The sequence below is a fragment of the Bos indicus genome, chromosome 2, assembly GCF_029378745.1.
Source record: "Bos indicus isolate NIAB-ARS_2022 breed Sahiwal x Tharparkar chromosome 2, NIAB-ARS_B.indTharparkar_mat_pri_1.0, whole genome shotgun sequence".
Lineage (NCBI taxonomy): Eukaryota > Metazoa > Chordata > Mammalia > Artiodactyla > Bovidae > Bos > Bos indicus.
In genome coordinates, this window is record NC_091761.1 from 125097335 (window position 1) to 125118185 (window position 20851).

The 20851-nt window shown below is 39.7% G+C and overlaps 1 protein-coding gene across 4 annotated transcripts in view; it reads left to right on the forward strand.

The window, feature by feature from the left end:
* The window catches only part of EYA3 (EYA transcriptional coactivator and phosphatase 3), a 95557-nt gene that overhangs the window by 67021 nt on the left and 7685 nt on the right, over positions 1 to 20851 (forward strand). For all 4 annotated transcript variants that reach the window (XM_070775434.1, XM_070775443.1, XM_070775417.1 and 1 more), the window contains 7 exons: positions 4305 to 4388; positions 5602 to 5691; positions 7752 to 7810; positions 10099 to 10259; positions 12298 to 12412; positions 13386 to 13507; positions 19114 to 19214. In XM_070775434.1, the coding sequence (XP_070631535.1) occupies positions 4305 to 4388; positions 5602 to 5691; positions 7752 to 7810; positions 10099 to 10259; positions 12298 to 12412; positions 13386 to 13507; positions 19114 to 19214 (732 nt within the window). The remainder of the gene's footprint in view (positions 1 to 4304; positions 4389 to 5601; positions 5692 to 7751; positions 7811 to 10098; positions 10260 to 12297; positions 12413 to 13385; positions 13508 to 19113; positions 19215 to 20851) is intronic.

Below are 20851 nucleotides of genomic sequence, written 5' to 3' on the forward strand. Positions count from 1 at the left end.
CAGGTAACTTTTTAAGGGAAAGAACAATCGGGAAAGAACAATCTGTTCTGTATTCCAGGTTAGAACAGAAAGAACATTGCATCATATTCAAAAAGCAAAGGGTATCACAAACAATGTCATACTGTTCTCCATTTCAAAATCTTAGAGTAAAAGGACAGAACTGAAGTGCTTTAGGCCAAGTTTCTGTGAAACCTGCAGCCAGATCTGGTAACTTGTAAATGAGGTAGATTGGCTCTCACTTACTGTGTAAACCCTATAGAAATTTATTATGGATATACATTTGGCTTCATTATTAAAAAGACTAGAAAGCCATACAAAATTCTAATAATAATGGAGTTTTGATACTAATCTTTTTGTTTTCTTTCTTTAATTTTTCTATAATGTGATTGTTTAATGAGAAGAAAAAGCCATATTTAAAAATGAGTCCATTGACAGTTGTTCATAAGACATTGGTAAATTGAGGCTATGTTTGGAACCTCTCTTTCCTTTTGTTACTAGGAGGATGGGAGTGGGCTGGGAGAGAAAGAAAGAAAATGTAAAGACCTGATATATTTCATGGGAAAAACTGAGAATTCACTTATTTGTTTTAATTGTGGTAAAGTATATATAAAATTTACCATTTTGTAAGTGCAGTTTTAAGTACATTCACAGTGTTGTTCAGAAGTTTTTCATGATTACAAACTGTGTACTCATTAAGCAATAACTTCCTGTTCTCCCCTTCTGTTAGTCCTTGGTAACCTTTTTTCTACTTCCTGTCACTGTAAATTTTCGTGTTGTAGGTATTTCATAAAAGTGGCATCATACCAAACCCTTCCTTCTGTGTCAGGCTTATTACTTCCCCTAGCATAATATTTTCAAGGTTCGTCTATTCTGTAGCATGTTTCAGAACTTCATTCCTTTTTATGGCTGAATAACTCCATTGTGTATATATAGCACATTTTGTTTATCCATTCATCTGTGATGGACACTTGGGGGTTTTCCACCTTTGAGCTATTGTGAATAAAGCTGCTATGACACTGCTGTCCTCAAAAATATCACTTGGAGCCCCTCTTTTCAATTACTTTGGGTATAAACCTAGGAGTAGAATTGCTAGACTATATAGTAGTTCTGTGTTCAGCTTTTTGAGGAACCACCAAAGTGTTTTCCAAATGACTACACCATTTTACATTTCTACCAGCTCTATACTAGGGTTCCAGTTGCTTCCCTTTTCTATGCATTCCATCCTAATGGGTATGAAATGGTGTCTCGTGGTTTTGATTTGCATTTCTTTTCATGTGTGAATTGGTCATTTGTGTATTTTATTGGAAGTAATGTCTAAATCCTTTGCCCATTCTTTAAATCAGGGGGTTTTGTTTGTTTTTGAATCTTAGGAGTTCTTTATTCTAGAGTTTAATCCCTTAGCAGATATATAATGTGCAAATATTTTCTGTGCACTGTCTTTTCACTCTCTTGATGGTTTCCTTTGATGGTTAACAGTTTAAAATTTTGAAGTTCTGTTTTGATTACTTGTGCTTTTCGTATTATACTTAAGGGTTTAAGGTTATGAAAACACCTATATTTCTTCTAAGCATTTTATTGTTTCAGCTCTTAAGTTTAGGTCCTTGATCCATATTGAGTTAATTTGTACATAGTGTGAAGTAAGGATCTAATTTTATTTTTTTGCACATGGACCTTGTTTTGGAAATGGTTTCCTTTCCCCTTTGTTCATGGTATCCTTGCAGAAATAATAATCAATTGACTCTCTGTCTCTCTCACTTTATATATATGCTATGCTAAGTCACTTCAGTTTTGTCCGACTCTGTGTGACCCCAGAGATGGCAGCCCACCAGGCTCCCCTGTCCCTGGGATTCTCCAGGCAAGAACACTGGAGTGGGTTGCCATTTCCTTCTCCAATGCATGAAAGTGAAAAGTGAAAGTGAAGTCGCTCAGTCGTGTCCGACTCTTAGTGACCCCATGGATTGCAACCTAACAGGCTCCTCCGTCCATGGGATTTTCCAGGAAAGAGTACTGGAGTGGGGTGCCATTCTGGGCTCTCTCTGTTCCATTGGTCTGTGTGTCTGTCTTTATGCTAGTACCACACTATTTTGATTACTGTAGCTTTGTAGTAAGTTTTAATATCAGGAAATGTGAGTCATCCAACTTTGTTCTTTTTCAAGACTATTTTGGCTCTTTAGGGCCCTTGCGGAGAAGGCAATGGCACCCCACTCCAGTACTCTTGCCTGGAAAATCCCATGGACTAAGGAGCCTGGTAGGCTGTAGTCCATGGGGTCGCTAAGAGTCGGACACGACTGAGCGACTTTGCTTTCACATTTCACTTTCATGCGTTGGAGAAGGAAATGGCAGCCCACTCCAGTGTTCTTGCCTGGAGAATCCCAGGGACGGGGGAGCCTGGAGGGCTGCCGTCTAATGGGTTCGCACAGAGTCGGACACGACTAACGAGACTTAGCAGCAGCCGCAGCGGGGTCCCTTGAGATTTCGTACAAACTTTAGGTTAGTTTTTCTATCTCTTTAAAAAAGTGTTGGAAAACAACAACAACAAAAACAGTGTTGGAATTTTGATAGTTTAGGACTTATATACTAAATACCTATCAGTTAAATTTATTCCTAAATATTTTATTATTTTTTATGCTTTTGTTTAATTCCTTTTAGGATTATTCATTTCAAGCTTATAGAAACAGCTGATTTCTGAATTCATTTTAGTAGCTATCAGTAATTTTTTGTGGGTTCTTAAAGGTTTTCTCTGTGTGAGATCACATCATCTGTGAACAGAGATAATTTTACTTCTTTCTTTCCAGTTTGGGTACCTTTTTTACCCTTTTCTTGGGTATTTCTTTTACCCTTATTCTGGCTAGAATTTCCAGTACCATGTTTGAATAGAAGTGATGAAAACAGAGACATACTTCTTTTATTCCTAATCTCAGGGGTAACACTTTCAGTTTTCCACCATTGAGTATAATATTAGCTGTAGGTTTTTCATATATGACCCTTATCATGATAAGGAAGTTGGTAGTATATTGAGTGTTTTTATCATGAAAGTGTGCTGAGTTTTGTCAGATCAGTTTTGTCAGATCAGTTTTTTCTACATCAGTTGAGATGACCATGTGGGTTTTCTCCTCTGTTCAGTTAATGCAGTATATTATATTGATTTTTTTTCCCTACACTGAACCGTTCTTACATTCTGGGAACAGATCCTACTTGGTCCTGATGTATAATTCCATATGCTGCTGATCTTTGTTTGCCGCTGTTTTGTTGAGGTTTTTGCATCAGTGTTCAAATGAGAGACTGGTCTGTAGCTTTCTTGTCTTATCTTTATCTGACTTCAGTATCAGGGATTTGCTGGCTTCACAGAGTGAATTAGGAAGTGTTCCTGCCTGTTCAGTTTGGAAGGTCTGAAGGATTGTGTTTGGTAGAATTCACCAGTGAAACCATCTGACCCTGGCCTTTTCTTTTCTTGGGATGTTTTTTGTTATTGATTCAGCCTCCTACCAGTTAAAGGTCTGTTCAGATTTTCTTTTCCTTTTTGAATCAGTTTTGGCACATTGTATATTTCTAGGAATTTGTTGTTTCATCTAGATTGTTTATTGATGTATAACTCTTCATAGTATAAAGGATTATAAAATCTTTTTTATTTCTTCAAAATTGGTATAATATCCCCACTTTCATTTCTGATTTTATTAATTTATGTCTTCTGTCTTTTTTCTTAGCTAGTCTAACCAGACGTTGTCAATTATATAGATCTCTTCTAAGAACCAACTTTTGGTTTTGTTGATTTTCTCTATTTTTTTCCTATCTTCTGCTTTTTCCTACCCTTTTCTAACTTTATTTTTTCCTTCCTTCTACTGGCTTTGTCTAGCAGAGTAAATTGTGCAGTTTGGTTATTGATTGAGATCTTTTTTAGGGTACACATTTGGAACTATAAATTTCCTTTGGGACTTCCCTGGTGGTCCAGTGGTTAAAACTCCCTACTTCCAATGCAGGGGGCCCAGGTTTGATCCCTGGTTGGTTGGGGGACTAAGATTCCCCATGCTGTACAGTGTGGCCTTAAAAAGAAAAGAAAAAAAATGCCTTCTTAACTGTTTCCACAGCATCCCATAAATTATGGTACATTGTTTTTTGGTCTTCATTCCAAGGTATTTTCTAATTTCACTTGTTATTTCTTTTTTATCCATTGGTTGTTTAAGATTATATTAATTTTTACATATGTGTGAATTTCTCAGTTTTTCTTCTGTTATTGATTACTTGTTTCATTCTACTATGATTTAAAAAGATGCTCACTCATTTTTTAAAATATTTCCCTCATTCAGCGGGTATTTCTGTGGGACTTAGATGAAACCATCATCATCTTCCACTCCCTTCTTACTGGATCCTATGCCCAGAAGTATGGAAAGGTAATTTGAGTCTTTCTTCCTTTGTTATAACTGTCCCTCTCTATGCGTGCAGGTAGCCAAGATCACTGTCTCTGTTATCTCCATCTTACCTATTGACCTTTCACTTTTCACATAGAACTTCACCTGGTGGCTTATAGCAGGCAGACTACATGGTCAAGCAGAGTTTATAAAGCTGGGAACTAGACCTTGGACTAGTACTGAAAGCTGAAGTTGGTGAAGGGTGGTAAAGACTAAGTATGGGACTGAACTCAAAACAGAGTGGAGTCTCAGGATTACATGCTCCAAAGACTGATCTGTTGTCCCTTACATCACATGAGACAGTCCCAACTGAGCATTTCATTTAGCTGAGAATCTGCGAGATCTGTACATTTAAAATATTAAATAACTTTCTAAAATAGATTATATAGCTTCTTAAATGAAAATGTACCGAGCAGAATTTAAGTTTAATCATCAGTAGTAACATCAGTTTTGATAGAGGGATGAGCTGTTTTTGAGGTATTGTCGGTATATTTCTATACTAAATTACCTCCAGTTTCCTTTTTTTTTTTTTTTTTAGTTTCTGTGAATAAATTTTATAAAAATATCTGCCTCATTTACCATCCTACTTTATCTACCCCTAATTAATTCTTATTGTCACTGTTTGTTTCTAGTAGAAGTATTTTCCGTAGGCTTTTAGTATCTAGGCTGGTAAACTAACATAAGCTTATATACTCTATAACAAGACTGGTTATGGAAGTATACAAAATAAGATCATACCACCTCTAAGTGAAGGTCTGATAGTTCCTTTTAAAGCTATGTGCATTGGTTTTCCTACAAATATTTCTTTACTGATTTCCTGGTTGTTTAGATTGTCAGATTACTGACTTCCAGCGTTATACTGTGTGTGTGTGTGTGTATTTGTGTGAGTGTGTGTAAGATAATGAGTATTATAATAGCAATATTTTAGCAATAGTTAGAATTTCTGCTGAAGCAGGGAATTTTTCCGAAATTTGTTTTCTTTTTTTTTTTTTAAGTGGGTTAAAGTCCTGAAATTTTTAACTTTGCACAATCTAAGCTTCTTACACCTGTGAATGAAATTGCATCAGTAATAGTGAGAAGCACTGTTGTGGGCCAATGTTGTTTTGGCCTTGACCTCAAATAATTTTGAAACATTTAGAGGTAAGAACTGGTGCTGTAAGTGCCAAGTCAAACAAATTCTCTTATTGCCTTTCAGGACCCAACAGTAGTGATTGGCTCAGGTTTAACAATGGAAGAAATGATTTTTGAAGTGGCTGACACACATCTATTTTTCAATGACCTAGAGGTATGCATTTTAAATTGTTTCTGTGCTTCAGTGAAACACTTTGTTCCATAACTTATTTATTGAGACTGTGATTTTTGCATTTAGAGGAAGTGTGGTTAAACAGGGTAGGTATGGTAAGGCCAGCTGGGCACTTAGGTATACATAGTCTTGAAGAAATAGTTCCTTGGTTAGGTCAGCACAGTCTTGTTTCTGGGCTTCAGTTTTATTGGCTCAAAAATTTGATTTTGTTAGCATATTTGGAAGTGATCTAGCTCTAGGGGCAGTGCCATCCCGTCAGGTAAAGCACTGATACATAGACCAATATTCTAATTTACTCATCTATATTAAATAATATATAGAATGTGGCATTGGTTGTACTCTTAATTATATTTTGACTGTTCTTCAGTTTTACCTTCTTAAAAGATAGTCTCTTGATTTGTCAGATCCGTAGAGGGCTACTCTTAACTTGTTGTATTTTGTACCTGCTTATTGTCCATGTGTAAGCCGTGAAGTCCAGATCATTTTATATTTAGGTGGAGGGAAACCTGGAAACCCTGAGAGCTTCTTGGTTAATTGTTTTGTTTGACATTTGAGTTCATCTTTGAGGTAAACATGGTGTAGTGGAGAGAGCACAGGACCAGGAGTCAGAGGACCAGACTCGAGTACCAAGTTAGGAAAGTTATCTCCCCATTCTGGGCCTCAGTTAAGCAGTTACCCTATACAAGGAACTAGTAACAGTTGTTCTGTTTGAAGATAAGAATGCCTTGCCAAGACACTGAGGTGGGAAGGAGCAGATTTGTCACTTAATGTCCTTTTGAATTTTGAACTCTGTAAGACATGTATTACCTACTTTTTTAAATAGTGGAAATTTTAAAGTAAAATAAACACAAAGTAATCCTCTCTCTTTTCAAACACAGTCTAGTTCTACTCAGCAATTCTCCAACAAGTTAAATTAGTAGGGCTCTAAACTCCAGTACTTTTATGTAAGCTCCACAGTGCTTTAATCTTCCATCAACTTCACATGTTGATAAATTGGAACATTATAGTTTTTATTCAGCAAACATTTATTGAAAACCTACTATGTGCCAGTAATTGTTGCCAAATTGTATTTGTAATGATTTTCTAGACATAGTCCTCACTCAGGACTGAAAGTTCTGTGAAGAATTTGACCTGAATGTGTTCCTGCCCCCCAGGTCAGTGGTTCTCAACTTTAGGGGGCATAAGAATCACCTGGGGAGCTTGTTAAAAATGAAGACTCTAGGACTTCACTCACAGAAATTCTATTCAAAAATATGCATTTTAAAAAATCTTCCCCAGAGGATTCTGATGCAGGTGGACACCATGGCACCGCCCTAGGTGGTGTCAGAGGAATACATCTGTCAGTTAGGCAGTGGGTGGTATTTTACCTCAGTAGTAGTGTGGGCTTAAAGAACCCGTGCATTCAAATCGAAAGACCTAAGCTCCTTCTAGTTTCTTTCTACCACTCACTAGTTTTATGACCTTGGGCCAATCATTTATCTCACTTTTAGAATATGAGGAGATTGACTTAGGTGACCTCTTCTAATTCTGAGTTTGAATTTACAAATTTCTATTTCAGTCATTCTCGGTTTTGATACTGCACACACTCTACCAGCATCTTTTTTGTCTGCAAAAACTTACTGAGTACATGCTACATAAGGGCACTGGACTAGACTGGAGGGTTCAAAAGGAGATGTAAGATATGGTTGTGCCATAAGAGGCCTACACTGTGATAGAACTTAGCCTAATGTAGGACATAGGCACACCTGACAATATAAGGGAGCTTGTGCTTATACCCATGGGCTGTGGGGAAAATGAACTATTGAGATAAGAGTAGAACTGCGGGCTGGTATGGCTAAGGAAGATTGCATGAAGACTGAGGAATATAAATTAGGCCTTTAAAGAAGGTGGACAGCAACGGGGGTGAGACTGATCCTCCACACATAAGAAACCATAAGGTATTTCATCATCCTGCCATTGTTTGTGGTATTTTTACAATATATCATGGTGATAATAGAACTGCTCTCTGGGATGAAATAATGGGTGGTTTTGTCTTTTAACAGGAGTGTGACCAGGTGCATGTGGAAGATGTGGCTTCTGATGACAATGGCCAAGACTTGAGGTAATAAAAACAATGATATCTTAAACATCAGTATACCTGTTATGCACGAGACACTGACTAGGTTCAGAGGCAAACAAAGGTGATTAAGACATGGCCTAAAAGAGCTCACAGTCTATTAGAGAAGATAGAAACAAAGACAGCTGATGATGGCATGCGGTGAGAGAAGGTGACCGTAGAAAATGTGATGGGATATAGAGTAGAAAGTAATTCCAATGGTTGTGGGGAGCCAGTGGTGCCAACACTGGAGTGGCCTTCTCAACACAGTAGACTTTGAGTATAATCTTAGAGATTGGGGAGCATGATGGAATGAGACAAAAGCATTCCAAAGTAAAGGATATACTAGTTTCTCTTTGGCCAGATTTTCAGTCAAGAAAAGTGTGCTTCCAGATTGGTTAGTCTTAGATAGAAATAAGCATCAGGTAACTTCACCAAGGAAGTTATATGGTAGGGGTCTGGTGGTGTCAAATGACCGTATGGAAGACAATCTTAAACATTAATATCACAGTGAACACTAAACCAGGGAGGTCTCAGTGGCAAAATGCTTGCTCAGTCCCCTCCTGTCTCTCTTGGCTACGGTCTTCTAGCCCAGTAGTTTTAGCTAAGAATAATCCAAAAATTTGTCTCCCTTATATCTAAAGACTTTTAGAAAAAAAAAAATTGTCACATCTTTTCATGTTAATTTATTTTATTAATGTTTATCCCTTTCCATAGGCAAAAAGTTTTTCCATGTGTCTACCCTAAAATTGTTTCCTCTGTGCATTCTCAACTCTAGAGCAGATCTGGACACATCACTTAGTAAGGACACAGACAGCCCTGCGGCGCTGAGGAGGAGGAGAGGTTTCCCTTCGGGAGCAGCATCCAGCCGTGCATGTTGGGTCTTGCACAGCTGTAAAGGGCACCATTCTTAAGAGATTTTACTTACTTTAGGAGAAAGCTTGATCTGAAGCAGTTTACAATCCACTCTGAGCTCTAGTGCTCTTTTGTTTCTCGTATACATATGTCTGGGCTTCCCTGGTGGCTCAGACGGTAAAGAATCTACCCACAATGTGGGAGACCCTGGTTCGATCCCTGGGTGGGGAAGATCCACTAGAGAAGGGAATGGTAGCCCACTCCGGTATTCTTGCCTGGAGAATTCCATAGACAGAGGAGCCTGGTGGGCTACAGTGCATGGGGGTCACAGAGTCAGATAAGGACTGAGCAACCAAGCACAGCACATACATATGGCTAACTAGTAATGGCCTATCTTTTTATTGGCAGCTTTTCCTTAAATATAGAATCTCACACTTAGGGAATTCTGTTTTGATTTTTGAACCAAGTTGTCCCTAATCCCATCAGTCATTTTTAATCTTGACTTAGGAAGTAGCCATCCCGCCCAGGCTTTAACTGTAACACCTGTCTATGGCTGTGTAACAGATTACTCCCAAGCCTAGTGGTTTAAAGCAATGACCATGGATCATCTCAGTGTTTCTGTAGTTTGGGAACTTGAAAGTAACTTAGCTGGGTAGTTCTGAATCAGGGTCTTTGAGGTTAAAATCAAGATAGCTGGAGTTAAAATCATCTGAAGGTTTGAGTGGAGCCAAGGACCTGCTTCCAACCTGTTGTGTGTGGCTGCTAGCAGGAGGCCTCAGGCCTCACTGTGCCCCTTCACGGAGCAGCTTGAGTGTTCTCACGTGACATCTGACACTTAGAGCAAGCCCTGTAAGAGAAGTCTGGTCTCTAAAGCCTGACACCATCAGTTCCACCACATTCTATTTACATTCATATACAGTCTGTACCTGAAGGGAATGGAATTAGGAGAGGAGTAGTGGCCCATGAACTTAACGAGTCGACAGATCCCTGAAGGAGAACATTCCCATTTTCTTACTGTTGGTAGAACTTGGGGTTCATTCCTCCCATTAATTTTTCACATTTCTCCTTTTTACATAGTTGCAATCATATTGTGGGTGTGAACAAAAAATTTTATATTCTGAAGGCTTTTTTTCACTGTAAGATGTCATCTATCATTAGTGAAAGGATGGTCTATCTGGAGCCAGCCTCTAGGGGATGCTGACGCTCAAATTGTTCCTGCCCCTCTTGCTCTCCCTCTCCATCCTTTCTCTGATAGAAGTAACAGGGGTGAGATGGCGGACCAATGGAAGATAGCCTCTGACATACAGAGATTAAGGAAGAAGAGTCTCACGGCTTTGATGTCAGATGCCTGTGGATTAGGACAGAGAATCTCAGGTGGCCTTCAGCTGAAAACTCTGTGCGGTATAGATTTTCATTTTCATCATCCTCTCTCTCTGCAGCAACTACAGTTTCTCGACAGATGGTTTCAGCGGCTCGGGAGGCAGTGGCAGCCATGGTTCGTCTGTGGGCGTCCAGGGAGGTGTGGACTGGATGAGGAAATTGGCTTTCCGTTACCGAAAAGTGAGAGAAATCTATGATAAGCATAAAAGCAACGTGGGTGGTAAGTGTGGCATATAACCAGCTAATTTTCTCTTTTGTTCTGATTTCCTGTTTTCCTTTCTAGGGTTTACCTTAGAGCTCCTGGATTATGAATTTGTGACACAGGGACATTTTAACTCTGTATTTTAAAAATGGGGTTTGATTGAAACCCTGTGGGGAGGAAGCTCTGCATTCCTCATGGACTCTTCTTAGCATAACTTCACCAAGTTCTCTTGTTCTTTTTAGACAGCTTTCCTTTTTAAAGGAAATGTGTTCCATAGATCATGTTTAATGGCATGTGTTTTTTCTGGATTCACAATTACTGTCAGTAATATTTAAGAGGTTGCCATATTTTTGGACAGATTTATCTAGCCATCAGGACAAGTCAGGTAGAATTAGCGACCAGGTTTATAGTGGATGGAAAACTAGGTCCAGCTTGATAGGTTGGCAGTATCCATCCATGCATTGTGATTTGAAGGACCTTGGACTTCCTTTCTGCCCAGATATGTCTCACATATCAGGTGCCATTATGCCTAAAATTCATATATTTGGAATTAATTAGCCATAGATTGTTTGGATGAGAAGAGACATTAGTAGAGAACTAATCTAAATCCTTCATTTTGCATTTGAGAAAACTGATGGTCCATGATGAGGATCACAGAGGCCGGTCACGTAGCAACTTAGTGGCCATACCACGACTGGACTCTCGGTCCAGTGCACTTTACGTTCATACAGAGCCCTCTTCAGTGACATGCCCTTGTAAGAAAATACTGAAAACTGAACCATCACCCTCAAACACCTACATCCACACAGAACGTTGCGTGGTGTTTCAGGGATTCCCTGGACTGCCTAGAAATATATGACCCTGGGTCAAGAGAGGCCCCAGTACTTTTTATTTTGGCAATCAGGTCATTTTGTTTTTTCTCTGTCACAGATATTAGCCTTTCTTTTATTAGTTTTCATATACAACCTCTGTGTCTGGTCCATTTTCTGCCCAGTGAGTGTCTCGACCTGGTTTCCTGAAGTGCTTTATAACCCTCTGTGAGAATCCTTGGAGCCTACCCTGGGAAACATATTAAAAGTAATATCCACCTGTATTTTTTTTTTAAGTGAATTAACAAAAGTGCTACATCATAGTAGTTAAACCTGTGACATAGGCTTGCTTGTGTATGTCATACATGACATATATTTGTTTGGTTTTTGTTTTATCAGAAATATTGAGAGTCATCAAATTGCAGGCTTACATTGTGAAACCATCTGTCTGAAAATAAATTATAAACAGTTATACTAGATTTCTGTTTTTATGGCGTACTGGTAGTAGAATTTCTTTTTACCTTCACCATAGAAAAATTAGAGCCAGATTTATTATTTGAATATACTAACTCAAGCATCTGATAACATGTTCCAATCAGATGAACTCTTTTTTGTTTTGTGTTTAGTTATCTGATCTTAAAGCAGTGCTTCAGTCTCTCATCAGCTGAAGTTGTTTCAGAAGTAAGTACAGTACAGATGATCAGAATTTGGTGATTCAACCTGGAATCTCAGGTTGATGTGTTCTGAAGAAGGTGAAAGCACCATCATCGCCTTGGGAGCAGTGTATGTCAGTGGGAAGATTTCTGAGACCAAAAGACATCAGTTGCTCTGTTGTTTTCTTTAGAAAGAGACTGAAAATGCCGTGGGCTTTTCCATCTGTAATTGTTCCCCCATTTTTGCTTCTTGATGTCACGTCTATACCAGTGCTACTCAAAGTATGGTCCACCAGTCTGCAGATGATGTTACTGGTTGGTTAATGAAAGAATGAGCTTGAGCCAGATCCTAATCACAGTGTTTCTCTCAGCTGATTTTGTTGTGGTTATGCCACACCAAGCGAAAGACTCTGGTGGAAAGAGTCAAAAAGGCATGTTGAGTAGACTACTCCAGGGCCTTATCAAGGAGAGAGAGGTGTTAGCTCAGTAGCTACTTCAGTAACACACTATTTCCAAATTAAATGTAGAAGTTGCTTTCTCAATGCCAGCACGGATCTTGTCAAATGATGACTGTGTCTTCTTTTATTCCCAAAGGGCTCCTCAGTCCCCAGAGAAAGGAAGCACTGCAGAGACTAAGAGCAGAAATTGAAGTTTTAACAGATTCCTGGTTAGGAACTGCCTTGAAGTCTTTACTTCTCATCCAGTCCAGGTATGGAAATGCTTTTTCTAGGTCTTATCCTCTCAGAGAGATTCTTTCTCCCACCCTGGTCCAGGATAAGGCCATTCCCGAAAACAGGCTGTGGGGAAGGGTGAGAGGAGTTCAGTGATGCAGGCAAGGATTCACAGATGGGAGGCAAGGCCATTTTACTCTATCAGCATGCCTTAGAGTTTTGAACATCTTTTTCTTTTCTCTTACTTTTTGCTCACAAAATTATACTCAGTAACCCAGAGTGTCCAGCACTGGAGGTGGATGCGCCTGATAACATCGAAGAGTACATGGAGGAGACTTTACAAATACCCTGAATACAGGAAGCTCCAAAGAAATGTAGCGCAGCCTACTCAGGAAGGCAGGATTCAAAAGAAAAAGGGTACATTAAGCAGATAAGGAGATTTGAGCTCAAAGCTTAGAATGGGAAATAAAAACATAGCCTTAGTCGTCCCTCCTCCAAAGCAAGAATTCCAGACGAACAGCCTAGTAGAGTAAACAGAAACTGACACCCACGGATGGATATCTGTGAAGGGAAAAGACTTGTGAAAAGAAGGTATATTCTGACCTGTGTGTCGCCGTTGTGTGCCGAGCAGAGAGGACTGAAGTCGCGTCTCCTTTAAGGGCTGAGCTGCACTGAGATGAAGTGCCACTGCTGCTGAAAGCCTTGCCGTGTTTTCTGTGGTGCGGTGTCAGTGCCGTGGGCTCGTGGAGTCTGCCAGCAGTGCAGTGAGCTAGAATGCAAATGAGGGGAGAGCAGGGGGCTGTTCTGTGTCCACCACAGAATCTCTGCCTTTTAATTTGGAAGATGAGTAAACCTGAGCTGGAGCAGGAGCTGAGCGTTGGCGCTGAGCAAATGCCACACCAGGAGCTTTGAGGTTCATTTTGCACAAGTAGATCCTACAGAGAAGACTCATTTGAGTTCTTTTTCCCAGGTTGGTTTGATTTCATTTTATTGTCTTTTTCTCCCTTACAGAAAGAATTGTGTAAATGTTCTGATCACTACAACCCAACTGGTTCCAGCTCTGGCCAAGGTTCTCCTATATGGGCTAGGAGAAATATTTCCTATTGAAAACATCTACAGTGCTACCAAAATTGGTACGGTGTCAATTCTGTTTCTTGTGACTGGCCTTACAGTAATACTTGCTACTTAGGATGCTCTTATTTACCAGTCCTGCTGTTAGACACTTTACATATGGGTATATCTATAATCCTCTGCTTTCTTCTGACATTACTGATGAGGCAGTTCAGGTTGACTCAGGACTTCACAGCTTCACAGGATTCAAATCCAAGTCTGTCAGACTTAAAATGTATTGTGCTCTTTTCTTTTCCATTTGAAAGAACATAATACCTAGTTTAGAAATCTACCTGTGCCTCATTTCAGATTTATCTTTCATAGAGTGCTGCAGTATAGTATAATCAAAAAAACACCAGATTAAAAATCAAGGACTAAGCTATGTACTTTAAAATGATTAAATCCCTCACACCTGTTAGGACAGTTGCTATCAAAAAAACAAACAGAAAATAATGTGGCAAGAATGTGGAAAATTTGGAACCCGTGTGCACTTGTGGTGGGAGTGTAAAATGGTGCAACTGCTGTGGAAAACAGTCTGGCTGTTGCACAGAAATTAAAAACAGAACCAGCAGTCTGCTGGGTACATAGCGAAAAGACTACAAAGCAGATCCCAAAGAAATATTTGCAAGCCTGTGTTCATAGTAACATTATTCTCAAAGGCCCCAAGGTGGAAGCAACCCCAAATGTCCATCAAATGAATGGATAAATGAAAGGTGGTATATACTTACAGTGGGATAGTAGCCAATCTCAAAAGGGAAGGAAATCCTGTCATATGGGTATGTATGAACCCTGAAGACATTATGCTAATAAGTCAATGACAAAAAGATAAATACTGTATATTTCCACTTATATATAAGGTTCCTAGAGTAGTTCGATTCATAGAAACAGAAAGTAGAATGGTGGTTAACAGAAGCTTGGGGAAAGGGAAAATAGGGAGTTGTTGCTTGGTGGGTATAGAATTTTAATTTTGTAAAATGGAAAGTTCTGGAGAACTGTCACTCAACAATGTAAGTACGCTTATTATTACTGAAAAATACATTTTTAAATGGTTAGAAAAAGAAAAAAAAACTGAGGACCAGGATAGAGTCCTAATTCCCCTGCTTATTAGCTCTTCGGGAAATTACTATATCTCCTGAGCCTCAGTTTCCTCATGTAAGATGAGAAACTAACTACCAGAGAGGTTTTGAAAATCAAACCAGACTGTGTATGAAAAGGTATTTTTATCCGCTAAAAATGTATTCAGTACTAAGTATATGAAATAGTAAGTACTTGATAAGTATGTGCTGAATTGATAAAACTAATTGGCACCAGGTTTGAATAAAACCACCTTGTTCTGCTGAGAAGGCAGCGCACTCTAATCGTATGTGCTGTACAAGGCCCAGTGACAGCCCTCTCCTGCCCCTGCAGACGCTTCAGTCTGTGTCTACAGTTCCTGCTTCCCTGCCGCAGCAGAGGAGACAGCTCTAGTGTGAAGGTGAACTCTAGGTATCCGCTAGATTAAAAGATGTCAGGCATTGCCAGGGCACCAGGAATATAGCCGTGACAGAATCCTCTGTCCTCATGGGACTTACCCTCAGTCAGTGGTGCTAGAATAATTGGTTTTCTGTATGGGGGGAAAAAGCAGAATTGGATTTCTTCTTTATGCTGTTTGCAAAACTAAAATTCCAGGTGGATAAAAAATGTAACATGAAAAGCAAAATTTGCAATTTTAAAGAGAAATATAAAACTATCTGTATGACCTTGAGGTAGGGAGGGATTTCATTTAAGAGACCCAAAAAATAGTGTTAAAAAAACAAAAAAACCAATCATTTTGGTTGCATGGAACTTTTATATACAGTGAAAGATGACATAAAGTGACAAGCCAAGTCACAGACTGAGAGAAGATATTTGTAATACATGTAGTTGTTAATTAGTAAAGAACTCCTGCAAATCAATAAGCAACATAATTAAAAAAAAAAAAGTAGGCGTAAACCTTGGAACAGCCAGTTTGCAGAAAAGGAAACCCAAATTGTTAGTAAATGTGTATGAGAGGTTTTTTGACCTCATCGATTAAGGATCTGCAAATTAAGAAAATGCAAATTAAAATATGATAGGTTGACAAAAACTAGGTTGACAAAAACTACTTTGAGGGTCTTGGACTACAGCCACATACTGAATTCTGCCCACTGCCTGTTTCTGTAAAGTTTTATTGAAACAGAAGCCATGCCTGATCATTTCCATAGCTGCTTTCACAGGACAGTGCAGACTTGAATAGTTGCAACAGAGATCATATGACCTGCAAAGCCTAAAATATGCCAGCTCCTTCCCTTGAGTGATTCTCATTTGCAAAAGGAGGTACATGTAAGGACTTTTTTTTATGCAGTCTTATTCATAGTAAAAGATAATGAGAAACAGCAGGTGAACCTGTCTGTGAACAGAAAATAGACATGAAACAATGGAATACTATAAAGCACTTATAAGTAAGTGAACTAAACCTATATATATCCCTAAAGATTAGTATTAAAAAGTGTTGAACACAAAAAAACGCATTGCAAATAGTATGTACAGTATGCAAAATTTACATAAAAGTAAAAAAAAATTCAAAATAATAACCATACACTGTTTATAGATATATAGAGAAAGGAGGAGGAAGAATAGCGTCAAGTAAGTAGGCATACATCAAAAATTTCAGATTGTATGATCTCATTCTTATTCCTTTATATATATAATTCTTTTTACTTTTGGCTGTGTTGGGTCATGGTTGCTGTGTGGGCTTTGCTCTGGTTGCGGCCGGCACATCTCCTCTGTAGTTGCGGTGCTCTGGCTTCTCATTGCAGTGACTTCTCTTGATGCGGAGCACAGGCTCTAGAACACAGCCTCAATAGTTGTGGCGCGCAGGCTTCGTTGCTTTGCAGCATGTGGGATCTTCCCAAACAGGGATTGAACCCATGTCGCCTGCATTGGCAGGCAGATTCTTTACCACTGATCCACCAGGGAAACCCTCATTCTTATATTTTTTTTTTATCTAAAGCAACTCTATAGTGTTAAGGTTTGACAAAGCTGGGTTGGTGGTAGATGTACAGGCATTTGTTTTTATTGTTCTTTTTTTGTGTGTTGAATTATTTCATTTACAAGGGCTTTGATAGGGGAGATACATCTGAAACCTCCCCTCAGAGCTCGCTCCTGCTGCTGCTTTACTGCGTGTTTTGTAAGAGCTCTGATCATTCACTTAGGTTCCCACACCTGAAAGGGGGATTTCTGTGGTGCTTGATTCTGCTTCCTGGCACTCAGAGGCTCATCAAACTAATGGACGTGACTTTATTCCTTCTGACAATAAGTGTGCTTATTTGGTGATTTTCTCATTTCGTCCAGAGCTCATTAGCTGAGCTCCAGTGGTACCTGGCACCATGGTAACCACAGTGAGAGGCTTGAGGCTTGCCTTCACAGAGCTGTAAGATGAGAGTGGGCAGAGGAAATGTTTGTTCAGTTCCTCTGAAATTATTTCAGAATTGCAGTTCTCTGCGTGGCCACTCTGTGATCTGGACATAAAAGAGAATTCTCAAGATCATTTCTGAAAATGTCAACAGTATTTCTAATAGAGGAAGCCCAGGAACCTAAATCTCCACAGGCCTGGGCGTCTTGCAGTTACAGCTTCTATTGCTTGACATTTGGTAAGCTTACCACTCATTGGTCTCATCCTCCCGAACAGGAAAGCTCATCTCTAGGATTATTTTGAAAGTATAAAATGAAAATGTATTTACCAACTATGTTGGAATTATTTTTTCAAATGGCTACTACTTTACTCTGAGTTGTTAATAGCTCATTCTTAATCCTTTTAGAGGAGACATTCCTAATTGTATTTCTTCCTTGATCGTTGCAGGCCAGGACAATGAAAACATCTCAGTGTCTCTGACTTCTAAATATAAGACTTTCCCTTTGTTAGGTCTTAGGAGAAATTTCTAAAATTCTACTGATTTAGGATCCTACTAAAAGTTTTTTCTCTAAATCATAAATTTGACTGTGGCTCTAGCAGAGGTTGGATTAGGTAGCAAGGACATAATGGTTGGAGTGGGATTAGACACACAACTTTTAGCACTTAATAAGAACATATATTAACTCATTATTAGTTGAATCATTTAATGCTTAAATTGGGGCTGAAGATCTGGACTAGTGTCATCCCCTGAATCATTTGTGAAATTAATGTGTATTTACTCAGCAAACATGGTTTGAATGCTTGATATCAGAGTAAGGCGTGACAGTGCTGTTGTAGTGGGAGCGTTGAAAAGGACCTAAGTGCGTCTAAACCAAGCCTTGTATGCAGTGGGAGGTTGAAGCCCCTTGTATTAAGAGTGCACCAGAGTCGGGTCCAGGTTTGAGGTGCCCCCTGAGCTAGGCTTGTCACAGACTTGCGGTTGCTCAGGATTTCCACCCAGGATTTCTGAGTATGGGTGTAAGGTTCTTGTTACTTATGTTTTAGTCATCTGAGCTTTATGTATTTCCTGTATTTGTATATTTTATTACAACAGTTTTCCAGCAGATGGCATTCAAGTGCCTTGAGGAAGAGGCACCTTTTTCTTATTCACACAGGAGCCCTGATGTTAAGTCACTTGAATCGGGAAGGACAAGAAGGTTAATGGAGCAGAATAAAAAAAGGAAGCAGAGTTAGGGCCTTACTTAACTGAAGAATATGGCAGAAATAGAAATAAAGCCTAAGAGATGGTGAAGGGAGAGCCAAGAGAAATAATTTTATTTACTGGTGCAAATAGTGTCTTTGCCATAAGCAGTGTCATGTGTGTGTTTAGATGTTGGTTCCAGGTGAGATTTGAGCTCGGATACATTACTGTGTTTCCAAGAACTGTCTGCAGTGGGTTTAAATCACCCGTTTCCCAAGGTCACTGAAAGTGATACAGGGTCTCAGTTGTAGTTACACAGTATGAGGGAGGGAATTCCAGCTGTGACAGACGTCGCTGCCGTATTCACTGCCATATTCATCTATACTCTGGCTCCTCCCCTCCTGAGAGACAGAAGGCCCATGCCTAGAACTGTTTCTCTCGGAAATGTAGGGTTGGAAGGAAATGCCTGTTTGTCCCATTACTCACCAGGAATCAGGGACTTCCTCATCTTTTTCTTTCACTAATGGTGTCCCCTCAAAAATCATCCTTTCTTCATGGCACAGTGACCAGAGCCTAGACTTAGAGTCAGAGGCTCAGAGTCTAGCTACTGGCTTGTTTGTAATCTGGGGCAAGTTGGGTGTATTTCCATCTACTGAAATAGAGGATGGATCTCATCTCACCAGATTATCTTAAGTGGAATAATTACTTGAAAACTGCTCTGTATGCCGTGAAGTCCAGGAGCTGTGGAAGAGGGGGGAAGTGTGCACAGCTCTCACCCTGTGTTTATAGAAACCCCCACTCTCAGATCTTCGGGACTTCACCCTCACTGCTAAAGTGAGAACCTAGAGAGCCAGTGCCTAAAAAGTCTGTGGTGTGAATGGAACTATTGCACACTCTTTGGGCAGAGGGCCTGCTGGGTCTCTAGCTGCCACCCTGATTTTGTCTAAGCACAGGCAGGTGAACCTAGCAGCATCCCTTTTCTTTGATATTGAAAAAAAGAAGGAATGTCTTAAGAGCAAATGTCTTTTTCTTATCAGGTAAGGAGAGCTGCTTCGAGAGAATTGTGTCGAGGTTTGGGAAAAAAGTCACATATGTAGTGATTGGAGATGGACGAGATGAAGAAATTGCAGCCAAACAGGTAACCATGGCAAAAAACATAGTCTATATGCGAATACGTTGAACAGTTAGGAGAATCCTAAAACTCGGAAATTATACAATCTATTGTGCACTTACACTGTTTCCCTTCCTCTCCCATTTTATCTTTTTTTTTTTTTTTTTTTTTGTTAATTTATTTGGCTGTGCTGGGTCTTAGTTGCAGCATACAGGGCCTTTTAGTTGTGGCATGCAGACTCTTATTTGTGGCTTGTGGGATTTAGTTCCCCGACCAGAGGTTGAACCCAGGCCCCTGCATTGGGAGCATGGAGTTTTAGCCACTGAACCACAGGGAAGTCCCCATTTTTCTTTTATCAGAAAAAGCAAAAGGGTCATTTTTCCCCCCTCCGTGCAGTTTTCCCTATAAGTTATTAGATCCTCCCTTTCTCTCTCCTCCCTGCCATGCTAAAAATCTTAAAATCTTTGAGCCCTCCTACAAGGAGCCCACATGATTAAACCTGATGTGGGCCTCATCTTCATCTTACAGGGCAATGCTTTCTCAAGAGGGTGAGACTCCACTACCAAAAAGACCAATCATTCAGTCTTTCCTAGGCTTTGGATTCTCAAAAAACCAGTGTGATCAACTGGGAGTTGTTTAGAGAAAGTCCTGCCTGCTCCTGAGCCCTGGAAAAATTATCCCGATGTTAACCTCCTTGCTAAGCAGTCCCAACTCCAGGTCATCCCTTTTTAATACAGGGAACAGCAGATGAAAAAGTCTTGGCTATGAAGACACGTTCACGTCTCATCCATTTAATAGCTCTGTGACTTTGGACAGTTTACTTAACTCTCTTTGAGAGTTTTCATCTGCTAAATGGACCTACAGAAGTTCTTTCCCTCTCTACCTCAGTTTTCTTCCAGCAGTTTCTTAGACATGGAGGTGCTGGGTTGCCAGCTAGAACCATTTGCCCTGAGTTTTTTCCATCTAGTTAACACACAAACCTTCAGCAGCGGTTAATGAACTACGTTTGGTAGTCAGTGGCATTATTACCTAATTATGTTTTCATTTGCCACTCTAGGTAGCAATTCAAGGACTTTCTTCAAGGGTTTGTTTTTGGGTTTTTTTTTTTTTTTTTTCATATGTTATCTCCAAAACTTTAATTTTAAAGTGCTTGTTGCCCTCTGGGGAAGTCACTAGTGGATGTAGGCGCTGCTGCTTCTTGGTCTAAAGAAGGGAGTGGGGAGGATAACAACTCAAGTGTTATCAGACTTCATGTCTCCAAGTAGATGCCCTAGACTATAGCCATTGGAAAATGTCTTAGAGCTCCATCCAGGTCAGTCTCCTCCCTGTGAGGGATCTTTTCTGCAGCCTCTTTGCCAGAAGACTTTCTGTCAAGTCCCTGTTTGAGTATACCTAAGTATGAGGAAACTGCTTCTCAGGTATCCTGTTCCACTGTGGAGTCGTTCAGGTTCTTAGAATGTTCTTCCTTCCATTGAGCTTAACCTTTCTCCTTTGCTTCCTGGTCTTAATCTTGCACTGCTGAGCACAAGTCTTCTTCCTCTTTTTTTTCTTTTTCTTCTTTTTTTGCTGTGATGGGTGTTTTTGTTAAAGTGTGCAAGGGCTTCTCTGTAGTTGCGATACTCAGGCTTCTCTTAATTGCTGAGCACAGGCTCTAGAGGGTGCAG